At 34.3% G+C, this 16382-nt stretch overlaps 1 protein-coding gene across 1 annotated transcript in view; it reads left to right on the top strand.

The window, feature by feature from the left end:
* ACTR3 (actin related protein 3) overlaps nucleotides 1-14739 on the top strand; it is a 54400-nt gene extending 39661 nt beyond the window's left edge. The window contains exons 8-12 of the mRNA XM_019731127.2: nucleotides 1890-2063; nucleotides 8640-8732; nucleotides 8933-9058; nucleotides 12324-12407; nucleotides 13509-14739. Coding sequence (XP_019586686.1) covers nucleotides 1890-2063; nucleotides 8640-8732; nucleotides 8933-9058; nucleotides 12324-12407; nucleotides 13509-13604 — 573 coding nt within the window. The 3' untranslated portion in view covers nucleotides 13605-14739. The remainder of the gene's footprint in view (nucleotides 1-1889; nucleotides 2064-8639; nucleotides 8733-8932; nucleotides 9059-12323; nucleotides 12408-13508) is intronic.
* Nucleotides 14740-16382: the final 1643 nt, after the last annotated feature.

The raw sequence follows: 16382 nt of genomic DNA, 5'->3' as shown, positions 1-16382 counted from the left end.
TATATCAACGTTTCATACAAACTATAGAAATACTTAGCATTGCTTTGTAAAATTTATTGTTCGTTAACATACCTAAAAAATTTCAGTGGATTTCTCACATGTTTTGAATATGTAAAAGCAAAACTGCTCTGGCAAAAATAACTTCATTAATTTGTCTATCTTTACATAATTACAGGTTTTTCCTTGCTCTTCGAAGGTTAGGAATGAAAATGAATTTACTACTTTCTAGGTAGTAAAGAAATTACTAAATGTAGCTGCCAAAAGTCACTGCACATTGGTGGCTATAATATTAAATATGTAAAAAGTTAATATGAGCACTATCTTTGTAAAAATCTGTGGAGTATAAAAAAGTAACAAAAACACCAAGGATTTAAATTTGTTCTAGAGAATACTGATGCTCAGTCTGAATGTCTTTTAAGGATCATCATTTCTGTGTAATTCCTACCTCCAAGGATTGGAGAAAGAAGACCTAATGTAGCATAATCAAATCGTCTTTTGTTTTCTGACATTTCCTTTATGTCGTTTGATTACCAATAATATTTATATCTATCTTAGATGGGATCCTTGATATGTAAAAGTATATGAAATGTGCATTTTTTTTTTTTTTTTTTTTTTTTAAGATTTTATTGGGGAAGGGGAACAGGACTTTATTGGGGAACAGTGTGCACTTTCAGGACTTTTCTCCAGGTCAAGTTGTTGTCCTTTCAATCTTAGTTGTGGAGGGTTCTGTTCAGCTTCAAGTTGTTGTTCTGTCTTAGTTGTGGAGGGCGCAGCTCAGCTCCCGGTCCAGTTGCCGTTGCTAGTTGCAGGGGGCACAGCCCACCATCCCTTACGGGAGTTGAACCGGCAACCTTGTGGTTGAGAGCACATACTCCAACCAACTGAGCCATCTGGGAGCTCAGCGGCAGCTCAGCTCAAGGTGCCATGTTCAATTTTAGTTGCAGGGGGCACTGCCCACCATCCCTTGCGGGAGTCGAGGAATTGAACTGGCAACCTTGTGGTTTAAGAGCCCCGCGCTCCAACCAACAACTGAGCCATCCGGGAGGCAGCTCAGCTCAAGGTGCTGTGCTCAATCTTAGTTGCAGGTGGCAGAGCCCACCATCCCTTGCGGGACTCGAGGAATTGAACTGGCAACCTTGTGGTTGGGAGCCCACTGGCCCATGTGGGAATCGAACTGGCAGCCTTCGGAGTTAGGAGCATGGAGCTCTAACCGCCTGAGCCACCGGGCCGGCCCTGCATTTTTCTTTAAAAAGAAATATGAGACTTGCAACCGGGAGTTCATAAATTGCCAATAGGATGTTATAACCCGTAACATTTTTGAATTGCATTTTAGATGAAAACTTTTACTTAGGACATATAACCAAATACGCAACAATTCAGCATTGCACGTAATACGGTGAAAAAGAGTAGTTTATATTTTCAGCCTTTTTTATTTTATTTATTTACTCTGAACTTAATCAGTTTTGTTTCAGGTAAATATTAAGGATCTATATAGTAATTTGTGTGGATATATCATCTATTAACTATTCTTCACTTTTGTGTGTATTTTATGCTTTTTCCTCTCTAGAATATAGACTCCATTAATTATTGAAATGGTAAAATGTTTGATGACATTAATGAAAATTTTCACAAAGTGACATTAAAATAGTAGAACTTGACTGTCAGATCATACTCCTTTCATGTATGGAGTCAGGAATTATGTGTTGGAGATGAGCTGTTTATTTGTACTACACATTATAATATCCTGACAAAATTTTTTTCAGATGAATTTCCTGTGTTTATTTTCTGAAGAGTTTAAAAATTTGTTTCTAGTTTACTGAAAACATGCCATCCTTTTTTACTTTTCCTAAAACAAGAGGAAAATACTACTTCTTTTTTTTTTTTTCTAGGAGCGCTATAGTTATGTCTGCCCAGATTTAGTAAAAGAATTTAACAAGTATGACACAGACGGATCAAAGTGGATTAAACAGTATACTGGAATCAATGCTATCTCAAAGAAAGAATTTTCCATTGATGTTGGTTATGAGAGATTCTTGGGACCTGAAATCTTTTTTCATCCAGAGGTAATTTTTTTAAAGATGGAATTGTTCTATAATATTTAGCAGAAAATATCTATCAACTCTGACATTCAGAGAGTTAATCTCAGGAACTTTATTTTGTATACTAAATGCTATAGTTGAGTCATATTTTTTCTGAAAAATAATTGCTTGTGTTAAAACAGGCTAAAGTTACATTTTTCATATATTTAGGAAAATGAAACTTCTGTCTCTAATATTTGTGGCTTATGTGGGGTCATGAAAAGAGGGCAGCCCTTAAAATTTATAATCATTTAAATAAAATATTTTGGGAAGGGTTCTAGAACTCCCTTTCTTCCCCCCATGTAAAACGACCATTATACAAAGACTGTCAATTGACTGTTGTAGCAAAATATTTATTAGCAAAATAGTCTTGTCTCTATGAAATGTTAGTAACATGTAGGCTGTATTAAGTTAATGAAAAATATGTGCGTTCATAATGAAAAGTTCTAGTAACTTAATATAAGAAATTTAACTTTATTAGTAGAATAACTAACATTATATGCCTACTCTTGTTTATATTCACTCAGCAAATAGTAAGTGGATATAATTCTCATGGTCAAAAATTAACTTGTCTTTCTCTTATGAAGCTTAAAGAATAAGAGATGAATATATGAACAAGTATGGTTGCTTTAATGGACATGTGTATCTGGTGAGGGCATAGGAACAAGAGCATCTAAGTTTACTTGGGAGAACTAGAAAAACAACTAGAGGAGATAACAGTTGAACTGAGTCTTAAAGGATGATTGTGTGTTTGTCAGGAATGCTGGGGGAATGTATTTCTGGCAGATGGGTAAGCGGGGTACAGGTTTGAGATATGAGAGAGCAAGATAATAAAAGTATAAAGGAAAGGAGTGGTAGGAGATAGATCCAGATTGGTGTTCATGAGAGACTAATACACTATGCGAAGGAGTTACTGGTTTCTGTAGCCGTGCAGAAAACTTCAGCATAGAAATGACCCAGGTTTATGTATGGTGTTAGAAAGGTCACTGGGTGACTGCACTGGTTGGGTAGATTGGAACAGAGATGTGAGCTGTGTTGGGAACAGGTGAGTTTATTGCAGTTTTTCAGATGAAAGATAAGTAATTTCAGTAGGTCAATGAGAATGAAAAAGGAGGTGAGAGAAAACTAATAGAATCAACATGACTTACCGATTGCCTGGATGCGAGGGGAGTAAGAATATGAGGAATCTGTGATGATTCCCCGGTTTGTAACTTGAGCAACTAGATACTGTGCCGTCCTCTGAAATTAGGAACAGAGAAGGAAGGGGAAGAAAATAGGTGAGGTGGAAACATGAGATGAGTTTATTATGCATCTTAAAAAGGTTCCAAAATGAACACTTGGATTCCAAGGGTTTTGAACTGGGTTGTGTGTTCTTGAGTAAGGATAGATGTGAAGTCATCACCCCATGGCGCAAAGGAAGAAATTGGTCAGGGAAAGGATGTGGAGAGGGGAAAAAGGGGACGAGGGGGGCCCTAGTGAACACTAACACTTTATGGACAGGCAGAGTAAGAGGAGCCTGCAAACAATGCTCAAGAATACAGGAAGGGAGAAGCCAAGCCAAGGGATTGTGGTACTGACATTAAAAGTACTGAATGTTTTCAAGGAGTGAGGTTCAATATAAATAGTGCCAGTTGCTACAGTGAGGTAATGGAAAAAACTGGAGAAGTACTCACGGGTTTTTAACATTCCAGTTCTTGGGGAGCAATTTCAATGGAATGGTGTGATAGAGACAGCTTATTGCATCAGTGAAAGGTGAAATTTCGGGAATCGACTGGATATTCTGGGAGGTGGCTCTGAAAGAAAAGCATAGTGGTTACTGGGGACTGGTAAGAAGTCAATAGAAAGAATAAGGCCGAGATTAGTTTTATTTTTAAAAGGGTTACTCCATTAACAGAGCTAAGGAGTTAAGTATAGGGCCTGGAAAATGCGGAGCTAGGAAGGCTAGAGGAGCAGGCGAGTAGCTGAGGAAGTTCATGATCAGGGTTCAGTTTCAGTTATTTTTCATGAAATGGAATCAAACTGTTGTGTTGGGAGAGAGATAGGATATAAGGTTAAGGGATGGGAGAGAATAGTGACTTATCATCACTATTGAGAAGAATTGAGTGGGTAACTATATCGCTAACAGTGGGGCACCGTTGAAGTTAGATGCCCAGAACTTTTAGTCACACAGTAGTGTTGTATCCCCTGCCTCCCAACCCAGGCAATTGTGGGAAAGTAGCAAACAAAGGGTTTTGACAGGCAGAGGTTAAAGTGTTGCAGCACAGAGAAGAGAGGGTATCAGAAAGACTGAATTACTTAGAGGTAGTGAGGGATGCAGGCAGGAATGGAGATCAGGACGAATTGGCATATAGTTGTAAATTAGGAGTAAAGGAGTGAGCACCAGAAGGATAAGACATTGTGGTCAGACAAGTATATGGGAGTTTTAAGATTTTTAGACAGCACATTTTTTGTTTTTTATTGCAGCTTTTAAAGTAATTAATTAAAAGGATATATGCACATAGTTTTAAAAATCAACACTGACAGGCTTAAAACAAAACGAGCAGCTCTTCACCCCCACCCCATTCTCCCACCCTTTTTGTGTTCTGCAGGGCAGCCACTAGCTCTTACTTAGCCATTACTCTGGGTAATTACATCCAGATTTCCAGCTACTGTGCGTATACTGCTGATTCTTGATTTATCAGTGGTTTATCTGCTAACATACTTTTACGTTAGTTGATTAGTTGATTTTTTTCCTAGACCTTCTTTTCCCTACGCCTTGTCCATATGTTATTGGCTAAATCAATAGTATTATACTATTTATATACTATTTATGGAATGAATGTTCACTTTTGAGGAAGTAGTGTAATGTGACTATTTTTTTCCTCTTAAAATTTAGTTTTTCCTAAATTTTTGCCGCATTTCTTCGTTTATATCATTTTCTATTCATTTATTCTTTGTTTTACTTATGGAGGTTTATTTATGGAGGTTGTAATTAACTGCCTGGTTATACAAGATCTGGAACGGAACCTGGGAGTCTCCCTGTTTCTTTCTTTACTTTTTTTTTTTTTAATTTTTATTGGGGAATATTGGGGAACAGTGTGTTTCTTTAGGGCCCATCAGCTCCAAGTAGTTGTCCTTCAGTCTAGTTGTGGAGGGTGCAGCTCAGCTCCAAGTCCGGTTTCCGTTTTCAATCTTTAATTGCAGGGGGCACAGCCCACCATCCTATGGAGGGAATTGAACTGGAAACCTTGTTGTTGAGAGCTCAAGCTCTAACCAACTGAGCCATCTGGCAGTCCAGGAGTCTCCCTGTTTCTGTTTGAGAATTTTAACAATTATTTTTAAAGCCTTGTTTTACCCTTGTTTGTGTGGTTTCTTGTACCTTCAGTCTGTGGCACTTTTGAAGGTTATGCAGGGTAAATTGATTGACTTCTTACTAATATGCCTTCTGGAAGCACTCAGGATGTAATATTCCTTTCTTGTTTTCCAAACAGTGTTGAAATATTTTATTCATTGTTTCCTTGCCACCTTTTTTCTTCCTTGGCCATTTACCTTTTCTTTTAATTTCCTTCTGCCATTTTAGTGGGGTTTCAAGAAGATGGAAAGAGACATAACCGTGTAGCTGGATGTCAGGGCTAATTGTATGACATGTACCCATGAGTGGCTGGAGTACAAGTGAATTAAAGTCACTTGAGTTCACAACATAAGTTGTTTGTTTTGAAGTTGAAAATGCTGAAGAGAGATAGTAAAACCTTAAAACCCTAAGTTGAAGACAGGAATTAGAGTATTGTGGACGATCCTGACCCAGAGTTCTGGTGAATAGGATCATTACTACAAGAGAGAGAACAGCATGGAAGAAGAGAGGTATTGGATTTCAAAGGAGGTAGCATTTGAGTGGAATACTCTTTACAGATGTCCTTAGCTAAGTCTTGACTGTCTTAAAAACTTTGAAACATTAGATAATGTAAATAAAATGTGTTGTCATCATGTCATTGCTTAGGAAAGGGAAAGTTGTCTGGATGAAAATTTATCTTACTGCCAATGTTTCATATATAATTTTTTTCCATTCTTTAAGTAATCTTTATTGTTTGATGTACCAAGTATACTTCATTAAGTTTTTTAAAACTCTGACTCTCCATAGCTTTATTTTCCTTGTAAGTAATTTCTTCTATGAGAAATGTTTACCTTTCTCTTTTTCAAAGTTGTTCTTAAAAATCAGTTACATACATGCACATTATTTAAAATTATAGTTATTTAAGTTGCAATAAAAACTAGGAGTGCCTTGCATGCTTCTCTCCCTATTTTTTTTTCCCCCCTAAAGGTAAGCAGTTCAAACTTTTTTTAATTGATTCTTTTGGTGATTGCCTCCATAGCTGCAAATTGCTTTGGTTGTATTACAACTTTTAAGTTTTTTCAGTTTTAGGCATTTTCTATCAACTTCCAATTATGGAAGATGATGATTTGCCTCTTTTCTCCTTTTCTCCCCACCAAACAGTACTCTTTCATACCCTTTTATCCCAGTGGTTACATTATAATTTCATTATAGTTGCATTGTAATTTGTTAGGTAAAAATTCAGTGCTTATATTTTTGTGAACACAAATTTTGCTCATAGCTGAGCCATGTAGTTTAACATGAAATGTTTTCCTGTTCTGTTTTGTTTTCCATGGAGTCATAAGTTGTTTGCTTAGTTTTAAAATAATTATCATTAACTCACTTCTAAACTCTCCACACCAGTTTTATAACTGTCTTCTCAGGATATTCAGATGCATAGGAGTTTTTCATTAGTTTTCCAGCACATCTGATATGTCCCAATCTGAATCTGTTTTTTCCTGCACCTGGTATAGAACTGTCATATTCCTTCACCATCATTCTGGAGATTCCCTTTGCCACTCTCTTGTGTTATATCCCATTTTTCTCTATTCTGTATTTTTCTCTTTCTCACAGCCCACTTTATTTTGTTAGTGATCATCTGCTAATAGGGTTCCTTATAAAAAGTGCATGGAAGATGAAAATTTTAAGTCCTTGCATGTCTGAAAATGCATTCATTTTATCTTTACACTTGTTTGATAGTTTGGGTATAACATTCTAGATTGCAGTTTACCAAATTGTGTTGCTGTTTTTTCCTATTCTGTTCTTTCCATACATTGGGGATTATGCCTTTTTAAAAACACTTCTTTATTAGTGCTTTTAGTAGAGAGAAAGAACAAGATACTTGTTCAGTTCACCATGTTTTCTGAGAACAGACCTGTTTTTTTGTATCATGTGAACTGTGTTACTTCCCAAGTGAATTTTAATATTCTTTCTCCTGTAGTTTTAGATATTTATGTCATAGTTCCTGTCATTTGAAGGAGTCACTCTGTTCTTTGTTTGAATTAGATGAAAGTGTAGGCATCTGAACTTGAACACTGAGGATAAAATGTATGAAAGAGTAAGGATATTTATTTTTGAACTGCTAAATTCATCACAAATACTAGAAATAACTGTTTTTCGAAGGAATGAGTTTGGTACTTTGTGTTTTTATTTTAAAGGAAATTAAATTTTTTGACAAAAGTATTTGGATTAATGTATTCTCTTGGGTGTATTCTCCATAAATTTTTCACAAGAGAGAAAGAATATTCTTGCCTTGATAGACACTCACAGTAATGTGAAGACCTGAGCAGGGAGCAGTTAAAGGCAGGACTGATCCTTTTGTTTAAAGTGAAAGAAAAAGACTAAAAATATTCTTGATAGGGGCCCTAAAGTATTGAATAACCTCCAACAATTTGTTATTAATTTGTTTATTGTTAATTCTTTTTTTTCTTCATTGTTTACTAAATATTCATTGCTTGTTGCTTTACTTCATATCATTCTATTTGTTGTCATCTGGGGTTCTTCAGCAATATTGTCCCTGAGCTTTTTCAAAAGATATATTCAAATCAGACTTATTTTCTTTCTAAATCAGAATTTCTGTGGGTGGATCCAGACTTTGTGAATATTCAAAGGTTCTGTAAATTTTTATTTTTGTATAGCCTCAATTAAAAACTGAGAAGGATGCAGAGATATATAGCACAGCAATGAATGACCCTATCCCTGCCTTTACTTGCTCATGGTATATAGAGCACATAAACTATCTTCAAGGTGGGGAAAGTATTATGGGAAGGTTAATCGTGTGTGCGCGCTCACTGTTTTAGGTAAATACTGAAGAGTATGGCCAACAAAGGACTGTGTAGAGAATTTACAGTTTCTATATTAACAAGTTGAAAATACTTTGAATATAGAACATATTTTCTGACAGTTTATTAATATTTTCTGTCTAGGTTTTGGGTATTAAATCTTTTTAAAGATGTTGACAGGTTCTCAGGTTGTAGAGTTTATTTGAGGTGGTAGGTAAAGGTGTGTTATACAACATACTTTACAGATTTTTTTTGTTTTAAACACTTGTTTAGGGGGGTAGGTTTGAGATAGAAAGTTGTTTGACAGTTTAAATCATTATGGGAATGGAATGAGGTTAAAAATAACTTTTTGAAAACAATTTTTAATTATAATATTTAAGTCAGTAGTGATCTAATCTCTATCATATATCCAACTTTACTTACTTTTTTCAGTTTGCTAATCCAGACTTTACTCAACCTATCTCAGAAGTTGTAGATGAAGTAATTCAGAATTGTCCTATTGATGTCAGACGTCCTCTCTACAAGGTCAGTATTTACAGCTAGATTGTTATTCAAGGTCATACTTTTTAAAAATGTCTTTATGTCCATTGTGGAATAAATACTAAATTTAAAAACACCTCTCTTCAAAAGGATATAATAGGATCGAGTACCATTTCTTATAGCTTTAAATGTTTTATTCTTTTTAAATAAAGGTCATATTTATTTATTTTTCTCTACTAATATAGAATATTGTCCTCTCTGGAGGGTCAACCATGTTCAGGGACTTCGGACGTCGTTTGCAACGAGATTTGAAGAGAACTGTAGATGCCAGGCTGAAATTAAGTGAGGAACTGAGTGGTGGTAGATTGAAGGTTGGTTTGTTTTCAATTATTGGTTGGAAGGTTGAGGGTGCCTTGATTATTGTAATGGGGATGGGAAATGTCTGCCCATTTTTGCTGTTAATATAGGAAAATAAGAGGAACCTGTCAGGTATTCTGATGGAAAGTGGTTAATATGATAGATTCACGTCCATGATATTCTTGGTCGTTTGATTTTTCTAGGATATTATCTACATTTCTAGAAAATATTGTAGCTGTGAGAGTTTTTTTTTTAACATCTCTCTCATAGATAACGTGTGTATGTGTGTTTGTGTGTGTGTCTGTGTGTGTGTGTGTCTGTGTGTGTAGTAGATTCCTGGTATATTCCAGGGATAATATTCTTTTTGCTTCCACAAAATTTTACCGCTATAGCAGGACAATAAAGCAGAGTGGAGAAAGGAGCTGCTGTTGGGTGGTCAAGCCTACTTTCACAGAGTGACTCTAGCCTCCCCCATAGCAGCCGCACAATGTGAAATCAAATTGGTGGTTCAGCAAAATAACCTTCCTATTACTTGTTCTGGAGTTTTGGGGCTTACTGTCAAAAAATCAGAATTAATTTTAAATTCTCAGATGTCTGCTTTCTATATTTATGACACCAATTTTCAGTAAATTTGATGTTTCATTCTTGTTAAGTAAAGGATATTAAAACAAAAAAATTGTTTCAGAGGATACATTGCTAAATAAAACACATTTATTCAACTTGGAAAATTACCAAGAATGAGGGCTCCGAGAGACTACCATAGTCATTCAAAATTACTTAAAAGTGAAATACAACACTCTAGGGTTTGCTGCTTGTTGAGAAATTGCATGATACCCGACTGTTTTCAGCCCCTAAATTTTGATTATCTTAAACCTTTCCCTTGGAATGCAGTAAAAAGTATATTTAAGTAGATTAGTTTGTAATGACTCATCACAGCTACATGAAATGAAAAAAAAAATGCTATTTTTTTGAGTATATAGTATTTCAATAAAATAAAAATGTTTATATTTTTAAGCTTCTGGTTCATTTCTAAATAAGAAATAAGGAATTTTCCCCCCAGTGATGTCAACACTGTCATATCTACATATAGGGAAAATTTTGTTTACTGGAGGATTCGAGGTGCCTCCTTCCTTTTTATTTTACTCAGTTATTTTATAGATCTTCCTATGTCATTCTGTATCTGTATCTAAATCTGGCTTTATTGCTTTTCACTCTAATTTTTAATGGCAACCAAATAGTTTCTTTTAATAAAAAATAAACTATATCTTTTTATGACTTACAAGTTTTAAAACTTTTTATTTTGAAATAATCTCACATTTACAGAAAAGTTACAAAACCTAGTAGAAGAAATTTCTATATATCGTTCATCTAGATGCCCCAAATGTTAAATTTTATATTTACTTTATTTTTATTTTTGTTTTTCTATAAATATATGTATATGTACAAATAACACACATACCTATACATGCAAAATTTTTATTTTTCTGAACTGTTTGAGAATGAGTTGAGTATATGATGGCCCATTACCTCTAATGTTTTAGTGTGTGTTTCCTAAAAACAGGACATTACATTTAAAAATATCAGGAGATTAATCTTGATACAATATATTATCTAGTTATAGACCTGATCCAAATTTCATCAGTTCTCCCATTATTGTTTTTTATATCAAATGGAGAAAAATAATTATTTTTTTTCAGTCTAGGATCCAATCCACAATCTCACATGTTTGAATTAGTTATCATGTCCCTTCAATCTGGAACAATTACTCAGTCTTTTTTGTCTTTCATAGCGATAATGTTTTTTAAAGAGTACAGGTCATTTGTTTTGCTGAATGTTTCTCAGTTTGGGGTTGTCTGATGTTTCCTCATGAGTATGCACTTTTGGCAGTGATACCACAGAAGTGATGTATCTTTTTTAGTGCATTGTATCACTAGACACATGATATGATTTGTCCCATATGTTAATTTAGATTGCTTGGTTAAAGTTGTGTTTTCCACGTTTTTCTACCATAAAGTGCTATTTTTTTCCTTTAATACGAATCTTATGGGGATATACTTTCAGACCATGTAACTATCCTGATTCTTACCAACTTTCAACCAGTGGTTTTAACGTCCATTTTTGTTTCCTGAAATAGTTATTACTGTGGTAGTTTTGGCAAATTCCATCATTTCTTCCATGTTTTTTAGTTTCATTTTACTAATGGAAAAGCCTCCCTCCCTCTCTCTCCCCCTCCCTCCTTCCCTCCCTCCCTCCCTCCCTCCTTCCCTCTTTTCCTCCCTCCCTGCCTCCTTCCTCCTTCCTTATATTATCCTATAGGCTATATCATTAATATCATTGTGATTTCATACCAATATATTATTAATATCATTAATTTTGATGCTTAGATTTTCTCAGATTGAGCTAGTGGAAGCCACTGCAGGTAGCTTCTAGGTTTTTTTGATGTGGTCCCAGTATTCTTCAAGCATTTTGTTACTTTCTGGAACAGCAGCATACTCCAGGCTCATCTTGTACATTTTCTTCACCAGTCTAGGAATCAGCCTTTTTTTTTCTTTTTTTTTTTTCCAAGGTACCCTTGTTCATTTTAGTGGAGAATGCTAGAAACCAACTGTTGGACACTAGATATATTCGTTGCTACTGGAGTGGGGTGGGGTGGGGGGGGGTCACTGCTCCTAGGCTTTCTTGGTGATCCAGAACGTGTGTGTGTGTGTACACGTGTGTAAACATCTATATCTAGTTCTCTATATAAATTATAAGCTATGAATTTGTACTGATACTGCTGGTTCCAGAATACCAGAAGGTTCATTCTAGCCTTCTACCTTTCCATATTTGTAATGCCCTTCTCTGACAACGAGAAAGCTGGTTTTTGTTATCTACAATGTATTTACGTTTTTGATCAATCTTGGAATATGTGTATGTAGTAGCTTCAGAATTGTTTATCCATAACTGAGAAATAGGCCTACTAATTATAGAATTTAATATTTGCTTAGTTTGTATCTTAAGCCTGAGGGTGGCAGTCGTAATAGTGTGTTCCCACATTACTTGGATTAGTCCCTTCCCCAACTTCAGGGTGGTTATGTTTTTTAAAAAAATAAAATAAGCTTAATGTTTTCTTGCTATATTCTGTTTTGCCTTATGTGCCTTCCACGTCTTTAAAGTTTCATTTATTTTTGAGTATGTGAAACAGTACGTTTTTGTGTATGTACATGTACATTGAAGGTTAAATGATACAGAAACTGTTACTTTAATTTACTATTGAATTGGATTTATTATGTCTTTTAGCCAAAACCTATTGATGTACAAGTCATCACACACCACATGCAGCGATATGCAGTTTGGTTTGGAGGATCGATGCTGGCTTCCACGGTAAATGAGATGAAGCTTACTTTTATTTTGTAATTTGATTTATTTTTAGATAGAAGAATCCCTCAATACTTAAACAATTTAGATGAACAAGGAAATTTTCTTTAAATGTTTTAAAGTTTTAAAATTGAATACATATGTGCATGGTATTTTTAAAAGGGCAAGTCATTTGGATTTAATGTTCATACTTTGCTTGTGAGACATTTTGTTAGAGACTTTTTTTAGAGCATTTAGAGTTTAAATTTATCTGTAGGAAAAATTCTTTTAACCTTGCGGTAATACAGATGGATATCAGGTCATTGGTTTTTTTCTGTGCAAATATTTAAAAGCATTAAGATAAATGTTTCATTGCATAGGAAGTACAATGTTCTAAACTAAGTAAAGGGAATTATTCTATGAGCCCTCTCCACAAACCAAAACATCTTAAAGCCCCTTTAAAAGATATTTTTACATCATTAGCCTAGTAAATATTGGTACTTTATCCCGTAGTGCACAGAGTATTAAATAAAACGAAGGGGCTTTTATCTGAATTACTGAAAATTATATGACCTTGAATTTAAAACCATTTTAAAAGAGAGATAATCGTTATTTTCTTCCTTAAAATTTTGTCTTCAATTGTGCCATATAACCTAGCTCAGTTTGTAGCTTTGCCATTTGAGAGATAACAGACAGACATCAAATAGTCCGTCTATACCAGACCTTGAGTGAGGAAAGCAAATTGATCTACACTGTTTCTGTAGCATAACTAAGACTGGTTTACCTGTACTTCAGGTTAATGCTGCTGCTTTAGATTATTGATTCAATGTACAATTTGGGAAAGTCTCCTAGAGTAGTCTGGGCATTTGAGAATCAACTCTTCATTCCTCAAAATTTCAAAATTATACAACAAACAGGTGTCGAGGAGGGTCTGGAGGAACATGAGTTAAATGCTCCTTTTTAATTCTCAGATTTATAGGGGATTTTAAGTCACGATTGCTAGAATGATAGAAGTTTTGTTCAAGTATTATGAATGGACTAATAATGAACATTTTAGATTAAAAAATTTAAGCTTGTTGAAAATTGATAGATTTTTTGACCTGTATAAAAATATGTTTTTATTTTCAGCCTGAGTTCTACCAAGTATGCCACACCAAAAAGGATTATGAAGAAATTGGACCTAGCATTTGTCGTCACAATCCAGTGTTTGGAGTCATGTCGTAAAACTGACTTCATAGTTACTGGGGTTAGGGAGGTGGGGAAGAAATAATCTTTCTGATTACCTGTTTTGTCTGAATGGCTGGTTTTAAGGTTTTAAACCTGACTTGAAATAATAAGACCAAACATAGTTATACAGGAATATTTTAATAAGTATATCAACATGCGAATGTAGAGGAGAGCCAAAATGAGTAAGTGTTTTTCTTTAGATTGAATATTTGAATCTTATGTGTATCAAAAAGAAGTGGGTTTTAGTTCTTTCTGTGCCCTGATATTTTGTATATTATTGAATTATCCGAGATTTGATGGGATTTATCAGTATGTAGATAGCTCTATAATGCTTGAATTGTACACTTCTAAGTGTGCAGTGCAAGAGCTTGTTTATATTTCATACTTTTTATACTTTGAGGGGAAAAAAAGTCAAAGAAAAACTAGTATTTGAGTACAAAAAAAGTGACCAAGTAAAGGATAAAGTGAAAAAATAGCCTCATGAGACTTGACATACATGCTCATGGGATTCCAGTTATTACGAGTTGCTTCCATCCCCTGTGCTGCCCCAGTGGTTTTCTTTGCAAGTGCTTTGGAACTAAGAAGCTAGTATCTTGGATTAACTGATGCCTGCTAGTGCTTTCTGATTACTCGCATTCTGTTTGTTGATTTGAAGGAAAAGTAAAGACAAGACTGTTGGACCAGTGTTGCAGTTCTGTAGTGTCATTTCGTATTAAAAAAATGAATAATTTGATTACCAGAATTGGTATATTTAAAGCCTGATGCCATTCTAATAAAGGCACAAATTTCTTTTTAATACGTGTTTCAAGCTCTTTAATCTCTTTATAAGTTAACCAATAAATCTATTTTCTTCAAATCTCTGCAATAGCTCTTTAAAATCACAACAGTTGGTTAGCAAGCTAACTTTTTTATGTGCTCTAAACAAATAATTGTGAACTTTTAATATGTTGAGTGCTTTCATTTTGATAACTGGATCTCCATTTGATATTTTCATTTGTATAACTCATTGCAGTCTGAAAATTTTTTAGTGCCAGTCCCTGACATATCATGGAAAGTTACTTTTCTTTGCATTTTAAAATACCTGGATCATGAAGAAAAAGTGATGAAAATAAATTAAAACTGAATTACCTTTTCTAATGTTTTTTTTTTTTTAAAAGAAGCAGTGTCATTCTTTGTGTTTATGTATTTTGATATGATTTCTGTTTCTGTTGGAATAGTGTTAGAAAATTTCTTGTGAACTTGAAATTTTACTAGTTATTTATAAAAGACTAAGGCAGCAAATGTTTTACAGGCTTTTTAGAGCTTAAGCAATAATACCAGTGAACACTTGAACTTCGTTATCCATGAAAATAACACATAGGATTAGTATACCTCTACCCACAAGTTGAACAAAGTGTTTTGTTGTTTGTTTTTAATATAAAGATAGAATTGGGGAGTAAACTTTATTTTATATTTAGATTGAATCTGGATATTTAAAATTATTTATGTGGATCTTAATTCTTTGAGTGTGGGAATAAAGAACAAACTCAGTAGTAGTAGTAGCAGTAGTAGTACTAGTAGTAGTGGTATCAGTATCAAAGATCTTTTTACTTGAGAAAGTATTTCATAAACATTATTTAAAAAACTATTCAAACAGTACCAAAGAGTAAATAGTGAAAGTAGGTTTCTTTCCCACCTTAGCCTGTTTCATTTTCTCATCATTACACTGTTAGAAATGTCTGATGTGTCCTTGTAATTTTCTGTGCATATTGAAATGAATATAGCTTTCTTATTTTACATAAATAGGAGTTTACTATATATGCTGTTCTGCACTTTGCTTTTGCAAATATCTTTGGAAAGAGAATAAATTGATAAGCATTAAAGATTTCATCCTTTTGGCTCAATAAAGTATCATTAGCATTGTCATAAATATGTCTCTTCTACCTAGGATGGTTGAATAGTAAATGAATAAGCTCAAAAGACATATTTACAAAGCTGCAGGTTACAATCTCATGCATACTTAAATAAAGATGTTCTTAACTTTTGATATAAAAATGTGAAGGTCAAAAATTCTTTTACATTTATTTGGGGAAACAAGAAGATTCCAACCTTTCCTGTATGTTTCCTGATGCCCCCTTTGCCCTGCTTTCATAGGAGTGAGCTATAATATAGAAACAATGCTCAGTTCTTTGCATCTCTCCTATCATTGCATATCATTTCTTCAATTTATAGCTCCTTTGGTTGGCCAAGATGAATTCAGATCTGTAACACTGATTTGATGTCAGGCTGTATGAGCATGGTACATTGGAAAACAACAAGCAGAGGCCAGTAGTTGGAATATTTATTGTGGTTCTACTAATTGATGATACAACTCATTCAACTTTGATTTTTTGTTATTGTTAAAACATGGGAATTACATTTGTATAATAATGGACAAATTCTTCAAATTTCTGCGCCTTAAGTTTACATACAAGGTAGCAGTGTTATCTGGATTAACAATGCAATTTTTATGAGTTTTGAGAATATAACCCAGCTGTCTCCTTTTTAATACGGCTTTGATCAATTGGAAGTATTGATGAACAGAAATAAAACAGATGCTGGTTATCTAACTTGATGTCTACTCTTTAAGCAAGCTAAGCAAGTTATCACAACTTAACCCTTAATCATTAGTAAATGGCATATACTGCAAGTCGTCACCCTGTTCTGATCTGTCTTTCTTACCGATAAGAGGTAAGGCAGTTATCTACTCAAGTCGCCCAGTACAATTAATTGAATGGTTTATTTTCGAGGCTGTTT

This window comes from Rhinolophus sinicus, linkage group LG01, assembly GCF_036562045.2.
Source record: "Rhinolophus sinicus isolate RSC01 linkage group LG01, ASM3656204v1, whole genome shotgun sequence".
NCBI classification, from domain to species: Eukaryota; Metazoa; Chordata; class Mammalia; order Chiroptera; family Rhinolophidae; genus Rhinolophus; species Rhinolophus sinicus.
This window is presented reverse-complemented; position numbering and strand designations above follow the sequence as displayed.